Here is a 17,681-nt window from a genome sequence, read left to right on the forward strand (position 1 = left end):
AAGGTTCTGCCACACATCGGCAGAGAAGATTTCGCCGCCCATGCTTCATTCTTTAAAATCGAATGGCTTTTCGAAATGAATAGCTTTCCAGTTGGTGCATACGTCCGACGGTAGGAGAGGGTGGTGGGAAGGTGAGCTGAGCGGCGACGGAAAATCTGAAGCGAGAGAACATTCCTTGCCCTGTACGCACTCCGCCAGTTCTAGGCCTCGAAAGTCCTTGTGTACATTCCAATTAGGCCCGTAAATTGAAGAACGAGTCCGGAAGACTTGCGGCATCCCCGGCGGCACCGGGGCTCGAAGGTGGTATGGAAAAGTTTTCCCAAGGAAAAAAACTAGCCTCGTTGAAGAATTTTCGTCAAGGGTCGCGGTCCTCCGGTTTGTCCTAGACCGACGGGCTCGAACAAGTTGGCCCGGCTTGTCGCATAGTTTTGTCGAGTCGCAAACGCCGACTCCAAGCGACTGACAGTCCCGACACGTCCCCCCCCCCCCTCGCCTAACCGACGGTACCTTTTCATCTTCAACCAACCATCCCGAAACGACTTGCGGTGATATTTCTAATAATGTGTAAGACGCACGGGGGAACGCTTCGGTATACCCTGCGAGGCATGTCGGAGATAATGAAAATGATAAACGATAAAGTTCTCGTCGGCTCGGCGTTGGCGGCGCTTGGTGAGGGTCAAATCCATCCCGAGAGATCGGTGGCGACAAAAGCGCCAGCTATTTTATCGCACCCCCATTTGGGGGCCCGGGAAAGCGGGGGCGGCGTTGGCTGATCTCGGCGCTTGAGTGGCTGTCTTGGGCTTTTGTCGAGCCTTTTCCCGAGCCTCATCGAGTGCTATGGAGAACGCCCAACTGCAGAAGCCAACAGCCGACGCTCGTGTTGGGCTTGACGGAGGCGAAAACAATGGGTATGACAACGGACGGTTTGACAGAAAATTAAAGTCATCGTTTAAACAATGTCACTCGCGGTGATGAGCCACTTGACCCACCCACTTACATGCCACCGGATTTATTTGTTTGTAGTAATTTATTTCGGACTCTTTTTAAACCGAACCGTGGATCGGCCGACCGCCGTTGTCCCTAATTGGGGTCATTTATAGCGCGCTTCGGGTGGATGGTTTCCGGCTTGGGCTGTGTGATTCCATTAATTAGTTTTCCACGCTCCAGCAGCACACGCCGGTTTTAATATTGATTAAGCAATTATGGGCACGACCAGGAAGCTGGATCCGACGGGTTGCGGGGGTGGGTGGTGCTATTGAAGCGGTTTTTTCACCGTCCTCGGCAGCAACCGGGAAACCACGGCGACAGCTGCATCGGATTCGCACGATTTTCCAACGTTCCAACCGGAAGGAGAAAGTGAAAGAGAGAGAGAGAGAGAGTTAGCGTGGGGAGTTTGGCAAAGGCACACACATGCTTCCGGGCGCACTGCTCACCAATCACAATCGCTCCGATCATCACGAAGGGCGGCAGACACCCGAGCGCCATCAGATACGGGAACCCCACGTTGCCGATGATGGACCCGGTGCGGCCGAACATCATCGTCAGCGAGACCACCATCGTTCTGCAGGGAGGTGGACATCCGGGGGGGAAAAAAAGAAGGAAAAACTCACAATGAGAACAAGAAGCAACACACTCAACCCATTTGGTTCCCATTAGGCGCATGGGTGTTGGCCAGGACGGATACTGACCGCATCGAGGTGGGGAACATGGCGACGACGGCGCCGACCAGGGCCGTTGATGCGATGCTGCAGATAGTGATGTAGCAGGACGACAGGATGAGGGTGACGAGGGAGCTGCGGGCCCAGTAGAGGGCGGTTCCGCTCGTTCCGGCCAGCAGCAGTCCGTACACTGAGGGAGAGGGAAAGAGGGAGGAGGGCGAACGTGAGGGCAGATGAGTTGCGGCCGAGATGTCTTCGGTAGATGTTAATAGCGGCACTAAATCACACGACTTCTTCCTTTCGCTCGCTGCATTTCGGCCGGATTCGGAATAAATCAACCCGCAGCGTGATCCGAGCGGATCAGAGGTCTCCTGCTGGAACCATGTGGATGACGCAATGATGCACGGCTCATTGCGCCAGGAAACGGGGGCCGGTTGTGCCCAACTTTCTCACGGATATACCAACTTTCTCATTTTCTGCTAGCTTCACGTGTGTTCGCAAGAAAAACTGACGGACGGGAAGGCTAGCGTTAAAGTACAAGCATGCGTTGAAATACAAGTTTGTTAATGTTCCGAAGGGCTTTGTTCAAGCAGGCGTGCTTCTGGGGAAAATTGCTGCTGGTGTGGAAAATTCCACGGACAGAATCTCGTTTACGCGCGGCAGTAGCTTCATCGAAACTGTCTGCTTTCGCAGAAGCAGATGACGTGCCTGTTTGAGGTGTTGGATATGCGTGGAATCTCTTTTTTTTATCTCGGTTGTCCTATTTTGAGCCTAAAAGTGAAACAAACACAGCGTGTGAGCTGAAAGTGAGCGGTACATTCGTAAGTTTGTTTCGCAGTTTGATAACATAATAACGCATTTAATTATCTCATGTAAACGAAGGGCTGGGAAGACACGAGGAATTATTTTTGGAATAAGAGGATTATACAAAATAGATGAGAAAAATGTGTATTGAAGTTAAACGATCGATTCCGATTTCTTCTGTACCATTTCTTGCATTTAAGATGTGAGGCTTGAGGTGTGATAATTTTTTGCTATTCTTTAAGGAATTTATATAATTTTATGGTGGCATTTTCAGTAATCACGATTTTCCTTCATCGTATATGGAATATCGTGAGTTTTGACGATTTTTTGCAGTTTTTGTTAACATTTTTGTAGAGGCTTTGCTTTAATATGTGTCCCTCTTAAGTTTGTTACGAGGAGTCGATCTCCTTTTGGTTTTCTTCGTATTGAGCTTTACGAGTTTATTATTTTGTGCTTCTAGGGAACAGTTTACCACTTTTACGATTGGGGTCAATTTTATCGAATGTTATCTACATCCATCAAAGGCCGCCTTTATGTCAGGGAAGAGGAAAATTTGGGAAAACTTTAAATGATACGGCTATTAAATTAACTTTAAAAATGTTTTTAAGGAGTGTGCATTAACGACGAAAATTACGACGGGTGAATATTTTGGAGATTTTAAAAAGAACGTTTAATCGCAGCGCATAATAAACTCCGATGTGTAAAATTGATGAAAACCAAACAGATGAAGGAAAATAAACTTAAAAACGTCGGCCAATCGATAAGGAATGTTTATGCGAAGCACCGGACCGGACGAATTAAGAAGAGAAGTGTGCCCGTTAGAGATTAATTTCAGTTTTAATTTACCGATGACAAACGGCCACGGGCTGGTGTTTGTTTATCGTTTGTTCAATTCCTTTTTCGCCAGCCCAGAATTCCCAGAGACTGCGCGGATAATTAATGCCACGCCGCACGGGGAAACTCCAATTCATTCAGTCCGGAGCAACGAAGCTTAATGTGGTAGGCCGTTTTTTATCCTCGTGTTTTCCGGTTGACCCGTGACCTTGACAGCAAAGTGGTCGGAACGGACTTTCCGTTTCAGCTTTATCAGAGAACCCCGGACGATTTGTTACTATTAAATGGCGAACCCATTTCGAGCGCTCACTAGTGATGGATTTTTGTTTTCCGAGCGTTTTTGAGTGGACATATTTCTCCGGACGGCAATTTCGGCTTGATGGATGGGCTTCAAACGCCTTGCCTAGCGGACGCCAATTCGCGATTCTAAACTCTCCCCGGATGGTTTAAGCTGTTAAAACGGATCACGGGATTCTCTTTTCATCCGATCATCCGAAGACAAATTGTTTGTCTGGCGGCATGCTGGTCTCCGAGTCACCGGAAGCGAAGCCAACGGCGCTTAAAAGACCCATCTAAAAGACTTCACCAACCTCTCACCGTACGGCGAAATATGGTCCACTCTTAGACGTTTAAGTTACTCCCGACGAACCGGGGTTGTTTTTTGCTATGCTGGCGTTGCAAGAAATGGCATCCGTTTCATTACCGGCACGTAATGGTGCCAGTCAGCAGCCGGACCGCATCGCCAGCCGGAATGGAGCAGTTGCGCTAAATCAAGCACATCATGCAAAGCACACACCCCCGGCCATGTTGGTCGTTCGGCAAAGCGAACATGGCGGACGGATGAGCAGCAGCAACGTCGCGGTTATTCGATAGCCCTCCGCTCCTTGCGGGTGGACGATAAACGATGTTGCTCCGATCTTTGTCTCGAGCTGACCCGGAACGCACAACACCGGCCGAATTGAGGTTAGGAACGGACCATCGTCACGCACTTACCGAGTATGTTCCGATTGCCGATGGAATTAATCATGAGCGTCGTAACGCCGTACGCACCGATGCCGACGCACCCGATGATTAATGAGTACAGATAGATCCGACCTTCCGTTGTCTGTGCGCCGTTGTGGTTCCGGTTTCGCCCAGCATGCAATGAGGGAAATAAAGGGAAAGCAAAATAAATCCGCCCCAGCTGCAGAGATGACAGGGCCTGTGGACTTACGGCCGTGCACTTGAGGATGTCGCTGAGCGGCTCGACGCCAGCCGGTTCCGGCCCGTGGAGGGCCCGAGCAACGTCACGCTCTAGCCACTGCTCCTGCATGTGCTGCGTCTTGTTGACCTTGTAGGCGAGCATCTCGCAGAGTGTGGCCTGCGAGGACGATGCGTCGAGATGCGTGAGATGCTGCTCGTGTTCGAACTCCTCGATGATGGTGAAAAGCTGCGGCACCCACAGGCGGAAGGTGTTTAACCTAGGACCGGAGCGAACGAAACCGGATCAATTCACGAAACCATGATAGCGCTAGGTCGTTGGCGCGGTTTTGCCTACCCCAGCAGAATCCCAAACTGTATGCCGTACACCAGGCAAGCGTTCTTCAGATGTGGCTTCCGGAACATGATGCCCAGCTGGCGGAAGCCTTCGCCGAGCCCGGTGCCGGCGACCGGCTTGTCTCCGCCCGCGTTCGACCCCGCCAGCTTGCCGGGTGTTGATTCGGTGCTCGTTGCTGCCAGCTCGTTGATTAGCTCCTTAATCTAATCCAGCAGCAGGGGGACCGGTGGACATGACATCAACCATTACGTGCAGTTTGCAGGCGCGGGAAAACGAGAAAATACAAGAGAAGAAACCAAGGAGGTGACGGGTTGGCGCCGCCGTACAGTTGCAGTCGCTAATTTACCGGAAACTGCTCTCGGCCGCGGGTATTGATGGCGTGCAGCCACCGGAAGACGGCGAGCGCACGCTCGTTCTGCCCCTTCGACATCAGGAACTTGGGGCTCTCGGGGAGAAACATCATACTGAGGCCGCTCAGCACAGCGGGCAGGCAGCTGACCGCCAGGAAGATCTGCCACGAGTGGATCTCTGCAACGAGGCCGGGCGAAAAACGGTTATAAGTCGTTGAAGGCACCGGTGCCGGATAACAATCGAAAGATCTGTCACGCCATCTGTGTCGTGCCATCAAATGACCATCAGGGTTCGTTCTCGGTGAGCGTCCAGTTTGATTACCACCGGCACCACCCGACGATGCTGACGATATAATGCGGGTGTGTGCAAGTATCCACCGGAAAGGAACACAGATCAATAGCATCATCCAGAGGCAGGAAATTCAATCGATTGCGTCCCGTGAAGTTAAATTAAATATTCGCCTTTCCAACAGGCTTTTCTCCCTGCTCCTGCAAGGAGGGTATGTGTGCACAAATGACCAGGAGCAATTCAATTTGCATCCTAATGGTCGACGAATTGTTCATCAACCCTGCTCGCTATCACATTGCCAGTGAGGTGTTAGATTACGACCAGGGAAAGGTGGCACGGCTTAGATCAGTGATGTCAAACTCGTTTGACCTCGCGGCCCGCATTTCCTCCCAAAATAGGTTCGCAGGCCAAAACGTATAATTGATTGGAATGATGAAATTATGTTCTTATCAGTGTTCAACACTATTGTGCATTATGGTACAGATTTTAGAAATGTAAAGGTGTATTATTACCATAGCTAACTTATTGCCCCGCATCTGTTATTTTATTTAGAATGCTCTTGTAGTTCATCATGTTTGTGTTCTATGAACACTATTTATTCGCTTGTCTTGAACAATTTATGTAAAACCTGTGCTCTTGTCAACCGCTATATATCGCCGTAATGTGGATCAAAGTCGTATATCACTTTCTTACAGAAGTTTTTAAAATTGGCATTGTTTCAGTTCTCTTCCAATTCGCAGTTCGCGAACCAATCACAAACAAATTGTTTGCTATTCAAACGTAAGCCAATACTCAAGGATTTTTTTTTATTGTTTCAAAGGGGTCGCGGGCCGCATCCAATGTTCTTGCGGGACGCATGTGGCCAGCATGTTTGACATCCCTGGCTTAGATCCCTTCTGACGGGAGAATGCGGCCGAAGCAATCAATACTAATTAGGGGGGAGGGGCAAGTAGGTTCCACCCTACCGTTTTTCGAAAGCTTTCATTGACATTCCTGCTTCCGGGAAGGGAATGGAAAGATTGGAAACACTCACACAAAACTAGGGGAGCGCATTCGCTGGAAGTCGTCGACACAGATTTCTTGTGACGCTATTTTTGGCAGATGACGAGTTTTCGCTTCCAAGAGTTTGATCAAAGGTGTCATTGATAAAATTGGTGAGAAAAAGCAGTAAATAGTTTTTCGCTTGGTTAGAAAAACAAACAGTGTGATTCTGGAGGAAGCAATCTAAGAAATTTCTTTTAGTAAAATATAATATATTTTCATTGTACACATTTTCATAACAAATGATGGATGGGGACTTAAACGATTAGTAAGAAGGTAATAAGGGAATGTCCTGTATAAAATTACAACAAAAGATCGTGTGATTTCATTTGACGTTGGTAAAAACCAAAACTTCGTTAAAACGCCTTAATTGAACTAATATCCAACGCTAACTATTGGAAAAAACTGTTTACAAAGAAATCGTAACATTTGATGACAACAAGACAAAAAAATCAGTAAGTCTCTCCGTGTAAATTTGTATCCGTGCGATCAAATCAGTTTTCACTGTCACATCATAGGTCCAATTCTTGTAAAGTAATATAGGCCTTTGACTCCGTTGTATTTCCATGTTTAGGATCATTACTGTGACGACCCCAGTTACACAATCTGGTAATGATCAAATACAGTCTGCGCTCATTGCACGGAGAGTTTCGTTTCGAGCGAAAAAGCTTATTATTTGCCTGTTACAACCACCATTAACTGCTTATAATAATCCTTCAATCCCCGTCGGGAACACATGGAGCAAACCGACAGAACCTTCAACGACACGAGAAGAACGAGACGGTTTAGGAGAATGCTCGAAAATTCAATTTATCCGTTGCCAGGCGACGGTTCGACGAATTTTGCGCCTGAATCGGTGCCGGCCGGGTGCTGAGCCTTTTCCACCGAACGCCTCGGCGAACCACTTGATTGGTTATTTGACTCGTTTCATTAGCGCCAGCGACAGCACTGGTAGCTCCCGGCAAGTGTGCCTCGGCCGTTTTATCTTCATTTCGATATTAAACTTTTCCTTTTCCCCCTGTTTAATGCGATCGATTCGCCATTACAGAATCAACGTGTCGGTGCTATGAGGCACAGGGTTTACCATTTTTTTCTGTCTGTTCATTACTCCAACGAGGTGTGAATTGGAAGTGGGTGGTGGCATCTCGAACTGGTGTCGTCGATTTTTATTAACGTTGATTCTTTTATTCGTCGCCATAAAGTTTTTTCGAACCCCATTATCGTTGTCGCGAGTCTTTTCAATTCGACAGAATGTCCACGAGTCCTTCGCTTCCCGTGAGATGCTTGGTGAATGCTTTTGGAGGTAAACATACTTCAGTCTTACCGGTACGCAGTTTCCGGTTGTTCCAGGTAAAGTAATTAAAATTTGTTGCATCCCTTTTCCTATGTTTTTGCGAAAATAAAACATGGTTCAGAGAAAATATCTTACTAAACACGAGACTGGGTATTAATACACTTCAGCGATTTCTTTTCCTACTAAGACCGATGATTGGATTTTGCTCATTACACTGTACAACCACTCAATAATTTAACGCCCCCTTAAACATGTTTATACAAAATGTGCAAAGGTGGTTATTCAAATGGAATCAACAATTATGACGTTCATTAACAAACCATCAATCTATTCCGGTTCGAATTTAATTCATTGGATATAAAATTTAATAAAGTGAAAATTATACCCACACTGCGCACAATAGCAAGAGAAAACTATTCAGAATCGCTTTAAGTATCGAATGGCAGCAAAAAGCATTTTCAAGAGTAAACAGCACTCAAAAATTTGCCAGCAATTTCTAGGCTCATGTTACCTAACGTGTTTGCTTATCTGTTCTTCCCAGCTAAGCTTTTATTCCTTTTTAAACTATTCGAGCATAAAAAGTGAAAATTACATAACCCTTCGAATGTGACTAACTTAAAGGATCGGTTCAGGCTAAATCACAGCCTCCAACAGAACGTAAAACAGCCTAGCTATCCTAAAAGCTCTTGAAAAATCGCTTTTCGATCTCTTCAATTTAACATTTTCCGTTCACGGACTATCGGCGTAGCAAGTGTTCGCGTGCATAATGCAACCGGGGGCTGGCTTGCATAAGTTGCAATTTTCGCCCATTCACAAGGGATTAGGCAAACATTATTCCTTCCCCGGAAATAATGCCGGAATCGACGCAGGAGAACGTTTCCGTCCAAGCGGACAATGGATGCGAATGATTCCGCCTGCGATTGACCGACGGCAGTCGCTGGAGCTGACAGATAAATCAGGTTCCGTTAATGCAGCCTTCGGTTCGTCGAAGCCAAACTGTCTCGGGGCTGCGTGAATTCGCTATCGAAATGCAAAGTACGTCCTGTCGGTATGTGTCGATGTTGGCTGCCGGGGTTTTTCGAAAGTACTTACCGAACATTCCGTTGCCAATCACCAGATTCCACGACTGTGGAATTATCAGCCAGGCAAGGGCGGGTAGCAGCATGTTGGCGGCACTGTAGAACACACCCAGCACGATCATCACCCGGGAGCGGTGCTGCAGACTGTGGAACTCGGACAGGTACGCCATCAGCACGGCAAACGGTCCGCAGATGCTGTAAACGTATGCCAAGGAGTACAAGATCTGTTAAATCTTCAGCATATCACAGCGATGAGGCACGCATTTAAATCGACAACCAATCGACGGTTCGATCTAAATCACGCAAACGCATAAAGTTTTATTTTCCTACTTCGTTAGGAGCGAGTAGAGAGGACTTTCAAAAGTTTCTTCCATCCGATTATTGATTCCTCGTCCCGCAGAATTCGCGACGTTTATTTTCGTCGGTTCAATGGTCGGCGTTCGAAGTTGCTGCAAGTCAAACAAATCAGACCCGGAAGTGTGTGTGTGTGTGTGTTTGTCTGTGGCTCAATCTCGTCACGTCGCATACCGGAAAGGCGAACATCAAACGAAACGCTGCCAGTTTCCGGGCGAAATGAGACAGATTTAATACGTTTTCCCAGCTCCTCGTCGTTGTCTACCATTTCCGGAGTTTAATGATCGATGCCGGAATTGGGACACACGCCATCTGCACCCTCCCTCCGTTCACCTCTCACCCGCTGCAATGAGTTCTAATTCTGGTTTCTACTGCTTCATCCGACCGACGTGTGGAAGATACAGTGAATGGAAAGTGGTTTAATCTAGTGATGAGAATAACAACACTTTTAAAAGATTTGAACCAGAGTGACCAATTGTCACGAGAATTTGAATCTTTAAGTCTCTTTTTTGTGATTTGAAGCGTGTAAAATTAGTTATTAGAGATTCAAATCTTTGACAGGAATTCAAATTCGAAAATAATGAATGAGTGAGTAAACGAGTTGCACGAAGAGTTTCGAATTCCAAGGGTGAAGAAAAGAGTTACTAGTCGCCAAAGAGAGTCGAATCCCAAACTGAGATTCGAATCTCAAATAAGGATTCAAATCTCAAACTGTATATGTATTCATATAAAGTTCGTATGTAAAGTACCAGTTTGAGATTCGAATCCCAATTCGAGATTTGAATTCCAGTTTGAGATTCGATTCTCTTTGGCGACTAGTAACTCTTTTGCTGACTCATTCACTTTTTTGCGATTCGAATCCCTTGAAGGATTCAATTCAAAACGGAGTAATAAAAACAACCGTTAGGATTTAAATCAATCGTTTAATAGTAAGATTCAACTCAATCACCCATCCTTACTCTGTACGTACATCACTAGTTCATCATCGTTTCAGATTAAATTGTAATTGTAGCATGTTTCGTTCGCAATATCTCCTTAATATTTTGAAAAATCAACGATTCGTTACGAATTCGTTTTGCCAAGTTTTGTTTCGAACGTCAGTACTACGATTACCATTAAATTAATCCTAATGCACTCGAATAATACTCTGTTTCTCATAAAAAACCTCTTTTTTGTTGTCCCTAAACTTGCTGACCGCGCATCCATTTCCCTGTCATTTCGCAACGGTGCAAATATTTGAACAGCACGAAGCCACCGAGCACATGCAAAACGTTTTCCCACGATCAACGGAAACGTTTTCACTTCGCACATTGCACAAGGATTATCAATATAATCATTCGCAAACATCGTGCGAACTGCAGCACCGAAAGCTACTGAAACGTCCTGTGGCCCGAAAGAGTTCCTGTTCCCCTCTTCGGTAAGGCATGCGGTACGCCAGGAAAGCTGACCAGAACAAGTGAAAGCAATTTCTGCTATCCCGGGGCTAACAAACCGTCACTAATCGTGGACACACATATACACACACACACACAAACAACCGCACACTGGGGAACCGAGGGAACCGGAATGCACTGGAATCAACCCTGGCCCAGTCCGAGTGCATCCATAATTTGGCCAATTTCCATATCGTCGGCTAATCTCTAAAGGGGGCACACACACACACACATACACAAACACCGTGGTAGAGATTTCCGGTGGCAAGGTCCCGCTTGCGCTACTTACACGAAGCCACCCATAAATTTGAAAACCATTATGGTCGCCATATTCTGGCTGAGGGCGCACAGGACGTTGAAGGTACTGTCCAGCAGGAAGCCGACCACGAGCAGCCGCTTCCGGCCGTACGTGTCGGACAGGAAGCCCCAGAGGAAGGCGGATGTTATCATACCTTGTAGGTTGGAGGGAGAGAGAGAGAGACAGAAAGGTTGTGTTACTTGTTGCCAAATGGAAAAGACTTTGCCGGACACTGAATAGGGTCGCTCGACGGTGACGTCGTTCCGGTTGCGGCTCGGGTGCAGCTGCTTACCGGTGTAGGTGATGGCGTTCAGCATGCCCTTGTCGGCCAGCGAGAGGTTCAGGTCGCACTCGGCGCTCGGCAGCACGTACGACATGGTGGTCGTTTCGAAGACGGTCGTCATGCAGCAGGGCATCGCCACCAGCAGCAGGATGTAGTTGAAGCGCCCGTAGCCCGTGGCGGCGATGGCCGTCTCGAAGTCAGCCGGACCTACTGTAGGGGCAAGGGGGAAGGAAGCGAGGAGCTTTTCATAATATAAGCAGTTTATGAAGCCGCGTCCTCCGTTCGGCTCGAGGAGGAGCTTACGCTCAAAGATGCTGGTATTTAAATTAATTTATTGTATACCTTCTGGCATGCCGGTTCTCGTACAACGAGAGGGAGATAGAGAAAGGGGGAGAGAGACTGTCCGAGGTTGCTATCGTTACGCTACGCGTTTAAATGAACTCTAGCTCATGGTGCATCCCAAAGGATATCGAGCTCGTTAAAATTGAAACACACGTCATCGACGTTCATTTGAAGCACGTAACGATGATTGCAAGAATCTGTTTTAAGGACCTATTTATCGAAAGTGTGCGTTATTATTAGAGCTTTTTTTTCAAAAATGCATGGACGATACCAATTGACTTTAGATACCCTTTTTTTATTTATAAAGACAGTTAGATCTAAATTTTAAATAAAAAAACTGGATTTTGTGTAGTTCACTTGTAAACCAATTGAGCTTTCATTCAATTACATAAATAAAATAGAACGTATTTTTAGCAGCAGACTAACTTTGGCATACTTACTTGCCGAGTGTTAGAAATACTGCCCTACTGATTTTATTGCCATAAATGCCGGTACAAATGCTTAAAAGTGATATCAACGATGCACTTAAAACATGAAAACTCAACTAGATGTTGCTTCTTTTGGATCATAATAATACGTAGGTATAATTTTCTACGAAGCAACGAAAGAATCAAAGCTATTTAGAGCAAAACCGATGAAATGTATCGTTTTGGTGGTTCGGGTCTAGAAGTCATATGAGAACAAAATAAAAAAAAGTTTATAATTAACATGCTTGAAACATGGCATGAAATTTCGAGTGGGTTGTACATTTCTACGAAACACTCACCACGCCTACCTTCCCAACCAAATGTAGGTCGACCGGTGACTGATTGAATTACCTTTAAATGTAAAACCAACATGGTATTTACATGTTACTCAGTTCAGCAGAACTGAGTATGTGATTTTTTTGTTGGATTTCCCAACGGTGTTTACTCGATCAAAATTCACGAACCATGATAGAACAACAGTGAAATCTTTTCCACCATCAAAAACTGTACAACCCCGTTCGAGGGGAAATTTCAATTATTCAACAGATGCCTCCGAGTCGTCGCTTCGGATCACCAACCATCGCTGGTGGCTGCACGCGTTTCAATGCGATTTTGTGTGGATCATTAGGCTTTCCCGCGCGGCCCTTTAACGTCCCTAATAATTGCCCTCGGTTCGAATAAAACCGACCGAACGACATCCAAACGGCTCCGACGGTTCGCGCGCTTCCACCGTCGCCCGAACCACGTGCCGACGACGTGCCCGGCTTCGCTTTATGACACGCTACACTAGATGGTTTAATTTTACGATTATGATCGACTTGGCGACATCCGCCATTTTCGGAGCGCAGCCCATTTTCCCGATGTGGCAGCGCCGAGTGGCTCGAATGGGCAAAAAACGAACGCGACAACGCCATCTCACAGGCCGTCGGCATCCTCCCCGCCGCTCCCCGCACGTCAGCTCACCTTCGCCCGCTTCTGGTGGCTCATTGATTGCTATTGTTTTGGTGTGTTTATCCGTCACGGGTTTCTCCGTCGTCGCCGGTCGGTCCATGGTGCTGGCGGCCAGTTTTCCGGTTGCACGTATCGAGGAGAGCGTTCCGTTCGCTGATCCTGCTCCGGTTCGATTGAGCTATGATCGACCGGACGTCGCGCTGTACGCTGTGGGACGGTGTGGGAAATTGATTTCCGGCGCACGACGACGGCTACGTGCGCTCCGTTGGGAATGACCTGCGCTTTCCTTTTTTCACTGAACCTCAGCTACGCGTCGCGTTTGCGATGGGCACTATAATCACCTGCCCGTAGGCGACACACATGGCTCTGGCGAAGAGGGACGAAATTGTGCACCGTCCAGCGCACCTCGGGGACTACTGGAAACCGCAGCGGTGATTGCAGTCGATCTTACCCACCGAGATCTCGTATCGCACACGCCGCCGTTATCTCGCTAAGCCCGTGGTGATGGTGTGATATTTCCCTGCTCAAACAGTCACTGAGATGTTGTGATGATGCTTCGCGCCATATTTATCCACCGATATTTTTATCCACCGTTGCCAGCGATTTTGTTTCGGTGTGGACCGGAACGGGTGGGATCTGGTGGGAAAGTTGGATCTCCCAAACATGCGCCCGGAGGCTGATAAGCGTGCCGGGTGTGTACCGGACAACAACAAACGTCTTTCTCCTAATCTGGCTCGTTTTTGTTTCCTACAGCACGGGCGTGATCATGCATTGATTTGCAACTGCCGGATAAATGCGCTCATTAATTATTAGGAAGCCTTTAGGTCGGATTATTTAACGCATTCGTTAAGTACTATTGGTGCAAAATATTACAAATGGATTCAACGAAGGATACAATATTGTTTGTGAACAATTTTCTCGAGAGTTTCTTACAGATTCAACGTTTTAACGACGAACAAGAAACAAGATATGGAAAAATACTCTGAGGAAATTTGCTTTCTTGGATTATGAAGCGAGATTTCTCTTTTGGAGTAATTTATTCAAAAATATTTTATGAAATTCTGACACATTGAAGCATGGTTTTGTTTTTTGTCTTGAACCTTTCTTCTCTTGTACATAAAACAAATGCGTTTTATCTCTTTTTCGATTATACGAAGCGTTCAATTACAATGCATACTTAACATTTTAGTCTGAATTTGAGTTAACTTATGAAACAAACTGTTACTTTGGTGTGTTTGAATGCAAACCGCACTATGGATTTTATTAGTTTAGATGCACTTTTCATAATTTAAAAGAATTTACTACGCGAACGTTTTCGAAGTAACTCCTCATATCGATGAGCTATGTCGATTCGCTATTTTAGTTGTGTTTTATAGTGAAAAATCTGTGACTTTTCAAAACAAAAAAGGGATAATTTAATCTTTCTGCAGTGCTACTAATATGTTTCTATAAGGTGAAATACTTAGCTTTTGAACGGGACATGGTTCAACGTGGTTTGAGTATATAACAGTAGTGCTTCAAACTGCCTTGAAATAAATGCGAACTCTGTTTAAAACACTCGTGCTCTTCATTTTAAAGAAACTTGATATGCATTTTACATGTAACACTATTTTGTGCCAAGTAATGAATGAAGTGCCCCATAAGGATTCTCCGCATTTGTGATACCCATAGCCATAGCAATAGGCTTATTTATACTTACATGAGATTCAATTCTAAACATGGTTTTCAATTCTATTCTAATATTTCCAATGGTGCTGCGGCCGGTTGGGAGCGCTTTCCATTGGGCGGTCTGCCGGTGGGTGATTTCAATCTGCTGCAAGCTTTCAGCACGTTGCGTGATGCTATCAGCTCAAGGTGAACCCGTGGAACGCTGTGCGCACGTTGGCGGTACGACGGAAAAGTACCCCGGCTTGGCTTTTGTTTTGACAGCGGATTTTCTCCGGCGCAGTGGCGCGTATTTACAAAACACCAACAAAGGGGCACCCGTACGCGTGTGTTTTCGAGCGGAGTGGAGCTAGGGCTTTATGTACGCTGGCTCCTGTGAGTGGGCTGTGACGCGCACCTCATTCACCCATTCGAGCCAACGGGCGCTATCAGGTTACGGCCAATCTTGCACGCACAAAAGTGGTGAACATACACACCGGGCCCGGTTGCCAGGCGGTTCCTTCAGCCAGCCAGGGGCCAAACAAGAGCAGTTTCGACTGGCGGTGGTTTCTCGGTCAAGACGTCGTTTCGGATGGTTCTCGAGAGACTTGCACGTTGAAGTACGGTGTGCATCCCTCCCTGGCGAACGCTCAAATCAAGCGGTTCCACAAGCGGGTCAGTGCTCGTTTCGGAGCTCGGATACCAGGGTCAGTTTAAAGAAGGATTCGCTGGTCCACTTCTCTTCACCAAAGGGTACGGTGTACTTCCGACGATGAAGTCATCGCCTACTCAAACCCCGTGCTTGCATTATTCAACCGTGCGCCGGATGCGATGATGGCGAATTTGATGCTCGCACCGGTCATGTCGTCGTTGCACGAGCAAAACCCCTTGGCACAATAGGGGAGGGTAGCTTAAGAAAAGTTTTCCCATCCATTCGTCCCGGTGTTCCGAGCCAAATGCTTATCATCAAGTTGCAACGGGGAGGGAACCGTTTCGTCAGCTTGCATTTGACTCGTTTCTTTATTTTCATCTTTCCGTCCGCTTGTCTGGGAAAAGAACACACTGTCGCTGCAATAGCCTTTCTTTCCCACTCGTCCAATCCGGTACCGAGTGCGAGGTCCAGTGCGAGGAACGATGCCATGTGGGCAACCCTGCGAGGAAGCACCTGACCTGGCAGCCGGCCAACAGGGGATAAAGCACTCCAATTTGATTGTGTCTACCGGCACGTGCCCTGCCATCCACCGGTCATGCTCCTGGCAAAAGTGGCATATTTTCGTATGCAAAAGCGGTGGGGAAGAAACCGAATGGGGGGGGAAAGAAAAAATCAAGCAGAATGCAGAAGCGGCTCAGCGACAAATACAAAGTCGAAAGATGTGGTGGCTCTTAGTGACGGCCCTAGCGGCAAGCGGCTTTATCCGTCCTCGGAAGAGCATTGTTGCGTTTGATGGGATGCAACAGCTGGGAAATTACTTTCCCTGGCTACTCAGCACAGGCGCCCCCGCCACCCCGTAGAGCTCGACAATGCCCCGCCGGAACGTGAGACAGTCGGGCACGAAACGAAGAACATCGCTCCCGGGAAAACAGCGCTCGGATGCCGCATAAATCTTAAATCCGCCCGCAGAGCGATTGATCATTTGCCGTGACGCATTGGGACGCGAAACTTCGCTACAAATCGGGGAAATCGCTACCGTGTTCTCCTGAATCTTAGCTTTGTTTTGTTTGGCCCTTTTTGTTCGGTGTCGGATAACGTTTCATACCGTGGCAGCATCGTACATCTACACGTTTCGAAACAAGTTGCGGACATCTTGTGAAAAGCAACGGTCCGCTCGTCGATATGCGTGCGAATTGCTTCATCGTCTGACCGAAGCCAGAGGATGGCGGACGTGTCATTGTGACCAATCTGGCCCGAGCGTTCCGTTTGGACAGAACAAAACGCCATGCCACGGTAACTGATCTTCTACATCAACACCTACCGTTAATGGAATTAGGTGCAACTTGCTGGCGGAAAAATGGTGCCCGTTCCTCGCTGCCTCGTTTGTTCACACTTTCCTGCGAAACGGCATCCGTTCGATCGAAGCTTTAGTTTCAGTACGAGCGGTTTGTTTGTAGCAAAGTATGTTCGAAAGGAAAATGAAATGAAATGATAGAACAAGGGACTTATTTATGAAGCCAAATGAAGGAAAGCTTGTGTAAAAATTTATTAAAAACCATACCCAATGTTTTCTATGTTTTTAACACTTATTCATTTTCACTCATATCGATTCTGTCTAATACAACCTAAGTATGTTTGATCGATTTTTATAACAACACCCTTTTCTACAACGCATTCGAGAAAACTATCGATAATTTATAGTAGAAATTTAGTTAAATATCATAGAACAAACAAAATAACTGTCAAAGTTATGTGAATTGTTTTACCAAACTTTTTTAAAGTAAAACCGGTTGAAAAAGGTGGCATTACACATACATTTGCACAATTATGAGTTTCATAGGAATATCTGTTGCGGCAAGATGTCCTTTATCAATATCTTGGTTGGATGCTAATGCATTGACTCTGTCCTCATGAAAGAACATCGCCAAATTATTTTTGTTTTACTTAGTTATGCAAAAATTTACAACATCCTGTATAAAAACTCTCAATTCGTACATCCAATATTGGCTTCTGCTGTAATCGTTTCCCGTTTCCGCACAGTATAACTGAGCTCGTTGAATTCTTATTTCCATTTCGGACCTATCCTACGTGCAAAAGGCATATGTGTAAATATTTACGAAATAATACAGGTAACCGCAGGCTTCGTGGGAAGGGAGGTGCGTGCCTTTCTTGATTTGATGTTTTTTTTTCCTCCTTCATATCTCTATTTTTGCTTTGCTTCGAAACGCTGGCCTAAATGGCCGAGTGGCATCGCAAAATGGGCAAGTCATGCGAACAAACATCACCAGCACGGCCTACTGGACGACCTTTACCGAGAATACCCGAGCTGGCGTGGGTGAAAAGTGGACTGACGGTGCAAAGTTTGCGAACG

General features: G+C 46.6%; 2 protein-coding genes across 2 annotated transcripts in view; one reads left to right on the plus strand and one right to left on the minus strand.

Annotated features, from left to right (window-relative positions):
- Positions 1-17,681, plus strand: part of LOC131260251 (mediator of RNA polymerase II transcription subunit 7) — a 137,690-nt gene that overhangs the window by 57,305 nt on the left and 62,704 nt on the right. The gene's annotated exons all lie outside the window — the stretch shown is intronic.
- LOC131260860 (uncharacterized) lies at positions 1,048-13,114 on the minus strand. The gene is made up of 11 exons (XM_058262697.1): positions 13,027-13,114; positions 11,264-11,464; positions 10,963-11,125; positions 8,900-9,081; positions 5,180-5,361; positions 4,834-5,036; positions 4,510-4,756; positions 4,290-4,401; positions 1,689-1,848; positions 1,434-1,561; positions 1,048-1,308 (listed from the first exon to the last, which is right to left on the minus strand). Exons 1-11 carry the CDS (start codon positions 13,112-13,114, stop codon positions 1,253-1,255), a joined length of 1,722 nt encoding a protein of 573 aa, XP_058118680.1. The 3' UTR covers positions 1,048-1,252.

This window comes from Anopheles coustani, chromosome 3 (assembly GCF_943734705.1).
Source record: "Anopheles coustani chromosome 3, idAnoCousDA_361_x.2, whole genome shotgun sequence".
In the NCBI taxonomy this organism is placed as follows: domain Eukaryota; kingdom Metazoa; phylum Arthropoda; class Insecta; order Diptera; family Culicidae; genus Anopheles; species Anopheles coustani.